The sequence below is a fragment of the Formica exsecta genome, unplaced genomic scaffold, assembly GCF_003651465.1.
Source record: "Formica exsecta isolate Colony F162 unplaced genomic scaffold, ASM365146v1 scaffold862, whole genome shotgun sequence".
Taxonomy (NCBI): Eukaryota; Metazoa; Arthropoda; class Insecta; order Hymenoptera; family Formicidae; genus Formica; species Formica exsecta.
The window spans coordinates 15,076-22,555 of NW_021853634.1; the positions used below are offsets into that span (position 1 = coordinate 15,076).

The following is a 7,480-nucleotide window of genomic DNA, read 5'->3' on the forward strand; positions in this document are numbered from 1 at the left end:
TACAGTAAGTAATAATAGCCGTAAATGAAATATTTCTGTTTGTGTTGGACTAACGTAATACATTCGTCCTATACAATTATAATGACTTTTGCGTTTGATCCAGCACGATACATTTCTACCACTAATTTTCTCTTTTTTAAACGTATAACATGGAATTTCTATATATAAATATTGTCTTGCTTTTTCGTCGCAAGAATTTAATGAGAAATAATCAGTTAACATCGTAACTTGATTTAAAGCAGAAGTCATTGCCTCTTCAATGCCTTCGTTTTCAATTACAACATTTTGTTCATTAGGAAGATGAACTGGTAAATGCATTATAGTATGGCTTTTATTTTGTAATTTTTTCCCAAGGATACGCCAGCTGGCTTCTACAAGTCCAACATAACGAGTTTCGATAGAATTATGTATTTCATCATGATCAATAATTACATTTTCTGTTATTGGCTCAATTGTTATAGCAGCAACATCATGTACCTTGTAAATGTACTTATACAGATATTCAACCGATTTGATACTTGAAACTACCTCAACAGTAATATGAAAATTAAAAATAATCGATAAAATAGGACAATATGGAACAACATTACGATTATCAACTACGTATCCACCAGGGCGTTCAAAATTTCTGCCATTATCTTGTTACGTCCTGGCGATTCCACGATTCCTTCCTTCCGCGAAGTGTCGGCAATGATCGTCGATTGGTGAGATAAACGAATCGCTCAGTAAACAGACCATTGTAAAAGATGAAACTATGCCGGTTTTCTCAAAAATAATATAAAATTTTCTAACGAAATACCCAACAAACACAGCTGCATCAATAACAATATAAAATTTTCTAACGGAATACCCAACAAACACAGCTGTATCTATAATAATAAAAATTTTCCAACAAATATTCAATAAACACAGCTGCACCAATAGCAATAAAAATTATCATAGGAAAATAGGATCTTTTTCTAATCTGATCACGTGCAAGGAATCTTCGAACGAACATCGAGCTCACCAATGGACGATCACCACGGGTAAAACGTGAAAAGTAGGAGAAACATCCCGCCTAACGAAGACACTGGCACATTTTTAATTTGCTAAGATTGGAAAATCCCCACTTCTGCGCAAATTCTATTCGTCGAAGTTTTGGAAGATTCCCACTCTTAGCCCCAAAAAGAAAATTATAAAAAGAGAACTCGCGAACACATCATCTCTCTTATTTCTGCAATTCTTAATCCGAGTGCATTTATTATTCTGCAACTTCCAATCCGAGTATTCTCGTTGTATGTCGTGACTCGCGAGTTAGTTGTGAAAATCAGTGTCTTCCATCAGCGGGGTCTTTCAACCATCATCAACCACAATCAACCAGCCACAGCAGCGCCTAAAGTCGCCAACCTCATATTTCCCATTAGAAAACACCGACTAAAAGTAAGTCGCTACCAACCAATTTTTCTTCACGCGAATTTCAACTAGAAATTATTACCTTATTATTTTCTATAGTGAAAAGGATCACCTTGCGTATTTCGATCAAGCGACTTCATTCGCGAACTAAGCACATACACAGAGTTTATCGCAGGACTCGGAGGGCGTTGGCTCAAGCTGATCCACAAACAATTAAGATAGCTAATCAATTGTGACGTTGCCGTCTCGCGCGCGTCTGTCGAGTCCCTCTCCGATCGAACAGCGCGGGCTAAAGGGCCGCGCCAGTCGAATAATTGCGAGAACCGTACCGTTACCTCCAGAGAGGCGTCATTAATCGACATTTCGTGCTTAATATTAATTCCGTTTGTTGTTTCTTTTCGTATGATGATTTGAGTTGGGAGCCTCATCGGAAGAAAAAGCGGGAAGTCAGTAAAGCATCACGGAAAATATCATCGTCAATCAAGGATGACCGCCGAGGGGCAAGGAGCCAGCAATCCGAGAAAAAGCATCTAACGTCTAGCTACGTCACGGCGAGATCAGGACCCGCACACGTGATGCGCAACGCACGGGACAGAGAGAGGATCCTCGCGCAAAAACACAGGCCCGTGCGGATCCGGTCCCTGCGGAGGGGCTGCAATCCTGCACCCGATGGCGTGACACGGCCCCCGGAAAAGACGAAAAGAGAGGAGGCAGCGATACTTCCGGCCAAACCGTTCGCCCTAGACCTCGCGACGGCCCCGCGGAAAGGGCCCCAGCGAATTATTGTTGGTAGTACCGGGGGCGCGCGCACCCCTGATACGATCGTGAGCGCGCCGCCCGCCGGCCACAGCGCGCGATAACGCGCGATTGGTCGCGATATACGCACCCCGTGTGCGCAGCCCCGGCTGGCCCACAGGTATCGATTCTGGATCGCGACGATCCGGGATCAGACTGGCGTGAGCTCGCGTGCGGAACAGCTGTTTATTACATAGAGGCGATCTTGAAAGGCGAGAGCAAGCGAGAGCGATTGCAGCCACGAGCGGAGAAGACCCCGGCGATCTCCAAGGGCGGACTATCCGTGAGCGGGAGGAGAAGCCTTCACTTGCGCACAGTACAATTGGATACGTTGCAATTGCACACTGTGATATTAGACACATAAAGTTAGCGGGAGGACATCGTCACCCCGAGCCGTTCCGACGGAAGAAGTACCTGTGAGGTTATCCTTCGCCAAATTAGCCACGCGCGATCGCGCCCGGAATCGTTTCGTTCTGTCGTCGTCGCCGTGAATTCGTACTTTGGTGTACGGGCTAAGCCCGATTCTTTAGTGTAGATTTTCGCGTCACGGCCACGTCGTCAAGCGATTCGAGCCCCGGAGCCTCGAAAGTATCGGTTTCCGCGGAACGAGACATTGCCTCGCGTTTTTAATAAACCGTGTGTCGTCTCTCTGGAGATTCGGATTCCGTATATTATATTTGCGTTGGTTCTCGCACGTCTAGTGTTTAAGTCTCGTTCGTGCTGTATGTCAGTCGTTTGAGTGTGAGAGTGATTCGCGTCAATTTGTTATATTACTTTTGTCTTTCGTTTGTGAATCTTCGCGTCTAAACTCTGCGTGCACGTCCGGTGCAACTTTTTTTCGCGATTATTGTACGGGTTACGTGAGAGTGTGAATCGCGTAAATTCGACGTATTATGTCGGTTGTAAAGCACCGCGTCTCGAAATTGTGAGCGCGTTTTGTGAGAGTGTCCTCGCGATTCTTGCATGAATTGCGTGCGTGTGTGACGAGTATTCGATTTTGCGTAACATGTCTGCCCGAAATCGACGCATGTCCGCGTTGTGTTAATTGCCTGTTAATCTTAAGTTGCGTATTAATAATTTAGCAGTAATAGCGGGCGTTAAGCTCGCCGTTGGCGAGGTGATATCGAGATTTGATTCGGGCTTACGCCCGAATTACAGAAGAACGCAATAATCAATTTCTTCGCAGTGCGAGGCGCAATTCAAGCCGAGCGAACATTCCGGCCGATATAACGGGTCGGTCTCGGCGTACGCACTCCGGGGTTTCGCGCCCCGCGTCTAACACCCAGTCTCGCAGCCGCGTTTCTTTTACCGCAGCCGTATATCCGCGCGGTTTATCATTACTATTCTCGAGGAGCTGCGGCTCCCGCTATTCTAATAAATCTGTTAATTTCTCTGTTTAATTTACAAGTTTTTTTTCCAGTTGTGTTTGTCGTTTACGTACTTGTCGTCTCTTGCACAATTTCTCGTGTTAGATCAACACTCGCCCTGCCCCTCTACCGTTAGGCGAGCTAGTCAGCCCGTGGCGAATTCCGGCAATTTCTTTCGCGTCTATTTCACGCTTATTTCGTGTGTTTCGCGAATTGATACGTGAAAGATCGTATCTGGCGCCCAAGTTCGATTCTCGCGATTATCTCTCGGATCTCGTCATGGTACGCGCAGAACTCCTAACATTCCGTTCCCACCTGGCGCGTAAATCTTTTTCTCCGTTTTCCCGTTTTTGTCAACGACCATTCCGCATCTCCGGTTCGGCGAATTAGCTCCTGTTCGTCGGCGCGATTTACACCCGCGTGACGGAGAGAACGAGTCTGCGGCCGCGTTTATCGATCAGCCGCGAGACGGTAGGAAAAGTCGTCACACAATATATCGCTAAGATTAATTATAATTTAGCCAAAGCGAATAGAATCGTTAGAATAATAAATAACATTAACGATCACAATTGCGACTCTACACACACTTACACACATTCTAAAGACTTAATTACTCCAAGTTCGCCTCCCCATTTTTCTCCAAGCTACTCCCCAATATATTCCCCCGAACTCTTTTCTCCCGAACCGCCTTCCTCCCCAAGATCATTCTCGTCATTATCTACAGTCCTCTTGAAAAATTCACTCCCTTTTCCCCGCAGTTTTCGGAATCAGACGATTTCGAAAAGGCTATAGAGGAGTTTTGCAATGAACTACCCGACTTAGAATCCGCTTCATCCTATCAAGATTAAATTAAACCGATATATCCCCCTTCATTCTCTTTCTCCATGATTCCATATTTACTTTCTTACTCACACACACACACACACGTTTTTTTTTTATTAATTAAATCTTCATATTGTATCAACCAGTCAGAACCTAAATGTTAACGATAGAATCTTTCTCTTGCATTCTAACTGATGTTCTCCGTATTAATGTAACACCCGCGAACTAACACACACACACACACACACATTCACACATACTCAAAAGAAAACGAATATTATATATTTTTTTTTATATTATCATGTATACCTATCATCCATTTCAAAATGAATAAATTTATATTTGTTAATTAAAAATTAAAATAAATCATTATTAACCCCCACTCATTCCTGGTAGAAAGATCGCACTTGGTCCCATCCCGCGGAAAAGAGATTAAATTCTCTGATCGAAAAGGGACCGCCGAGCGAACTTCCGAAGACAGTGTAATAGCGACTCAGTCGTTTACCTGCTTTTCGGACCTGTCAGTTCGTTCGACCCGATTCCAAACGCCACGGGGCGTTTGACTTCGGGATAATAAAAGATAGTTGTTGCGCCCTTCCGTCGACTCATCCTTCCCCGAGTCTGGACGTAACATACTGCTCTTTAAATTTTGGGGGCTCGTCCGGGATTGTAATGTGCGATCTTTTAAACTGGAATGAGTAAAGAGACAAGAGGTACAGCTGATAAAGACGAAGTAGAACGAAATTTTCAGCTTGCTCAGGAAACATACAATCGAACAAAACCTAACAAATCAGAAACACACCACACTTCCACTCCTAATAAAATCACTAAAAACATTAATTTTTCGTTAGACGAAACGGTTATCGAAAAAGATTTCGAAAATAAGTTTAGCGAAACAGCGGCCGAGTCTCATTTTGCCGATTCCTGCGATAAGACTATTATACCTGAATTTAATAAATCCGAAAAAAAGAAAATGACAGATTTACGACAGGGAATAGATAACATTTCAGGTAGACAGAAAACTAACTGTCTAAAAGAAATCTGTCAAATCTGTTATAAGGAAGGGCACGTAGGTAGTAACTGCAGAAAATATTTACAAACCTCTCAGCAAGTTAACAACCAAGCTAATTTAGGAACCGCAATATTAGTTTGTCAAATTTGTAAAAAACGTGGGCACGAAGCAGAGAAATGTCGTTTCCGCAATACACAAATCCGCCGACCGGTAAATGTAGTTCAGGGAAGAATAATAACTTGTCAATTATGCTTAAAATCCGGTCATGATGCAAAATCTTGCCGACAGAATAATACAACTAATAACAATAAAATTTCCGTAATTTGTCAATGGTGCGAAAGACCCGGCCATTCTGCAAATAATTGTTGGAAGAAACAAAATGAACAACGTTATACGGAAAATAAAGCTCGTGTAACTTGTCAAATTTGCAACAACTTCGGACACAGTGCTAAAGATTATCGATCAAAACTAAACCAGCAAACGGGATCCAGGAATTCTTTATTCTGCCGCTATTGTAAGGAGCAAAGTCATCTTCTCAAAAATTGTCAATTACGCCATGCCAGTAACTTTCGAAAAAAAGAAAATAATCAGAGAAACTACAACAGCCCCTCGACGTCGGGTGCACAAAGGGGGTCCGAACGAGAGCCGCACCCGTCCAAGACTCAGGTAGCCAAGTAGACAAGAACAGAACTACCATAAGGCCCGTGACTGTAAATCTCGACAAACATAGTCGCGTGCCTACCGTTCAAATCAACATCGATAACTTAGCTACTAGTATAACTTTTATGCTAGACACGGGATCTGGACCTAATATAATTAAAGAAAATCTCTAAAACAAATTTATGGACCAGCAAAAAACGTTTATCAATTACAAGGGGAATTGGGTTGTATATACCAAAAGGGTGATGAAGATGTAATTACTTATGCAAATAGAGTAAAGATTCTTGGAAAACAAATTTTAGAAACATATAGAAGTTCGGGAAACGTGTCGTCTGACCAAAATATTAAAGCATCATTAGAAAAGGACATGTGCAAGTGCTTTATTAGAGGGTTAAAACCAGAGATTGAACAACGAGTTGCAAGAAATTTATTAAATGTACAAGAAACTGCAGCCGATGCTTTAAGGATAGAGAGAGAGCTCCGAGAAATGACAGATTTACGACAGGGAATAGATAACAGTTCAGGTAGACAGAAAACTAACAGTCTAAAAGAAATTTGTCAAATCTGTTATAAAGAAGGGCACGTAGGCAGTAACTGCAAGAAATATTTACAAACATCTCAACAAGTTAACAACCAAATTGATTTAGGAACCGCGATATTAGTATGTCAAATTTGTAAAAAACGTGGGCATGGAGCAGAGAAATGCCGCTTTCGCGATCCACAGCAACGCCGACCAGTAAACGTAGTTCAAGGGAAATTAATAACTTGCCAATTATGCTTAAAATCCGGTCATGATGCAAAATCTTGCCGACAGAATAATACAACTAATAACAATAAAATCTCGGTAATTTGTCAATGGTGCGAAAGACCCGGCCATTCTGCAAATAATTGTTGGAAGAAACAGAACGAACAACGTTATGCGGGAAATAAAACTCGCGTAACTTGTCAAATTTGCAACAACTTTGGACACATTGCTAAAGATTGTCGATCAAAACTAAACCAGCAAACGGGATCTAGGAATTCTTTATTCTGCCGCTATTGCAAGGAGCAAGGTCATCTTCTCGAAAATTGTCAATTACGCCATGCCAGTAACTTTCGAAAAAAGGAAAATAATCAGGGAAACTACAACGGCCCCTCGACGTCGGGTGCACAGCAGGGGTCCGAACGAGAGCCGCACCCGTCCAAAACTCAGGTAGCCAAGTAGACAAGGACAGAACTACCATAAGGCCCGTGACTGTAAACCTCGACAAACATAGTCGCGTGCCTACCGTTCAAATCAACATCGATAACTTAGCTACTAGTATAACTTTTATGCTAGACACGGGATCTGGACCTAACATAATTAAAGAAAATCTCGTTCCCGAAGAAATAAATATTAGTTACACTAATATCCTCAAGTTGAACGGTATAAATAATTATCCTGTGTACACCT

General features: G+C 42.5%; 1 protein-coding gene across 1 annotated transcript; it reads left to right on the forward strand.

The window, feature by feature from the left end:
• Positions 1–6,535: 6,535 nt before the first annotated feature.
• LOC115244766 (cellular nucleic acid-binding protein-like) lies at positions 6,536–7,252 on the forward strand. Its single transcript, XM_029822692.1, has one exon. It carries the CDS (start codon positions 6,536–6,538, stop codon positions 7,250–7,252), a length of 717 nt encoding a protein of 238 aa, XP_029678552.1.
• Positions 7,253–7,480: the final 228 nt, after the last annotated feature.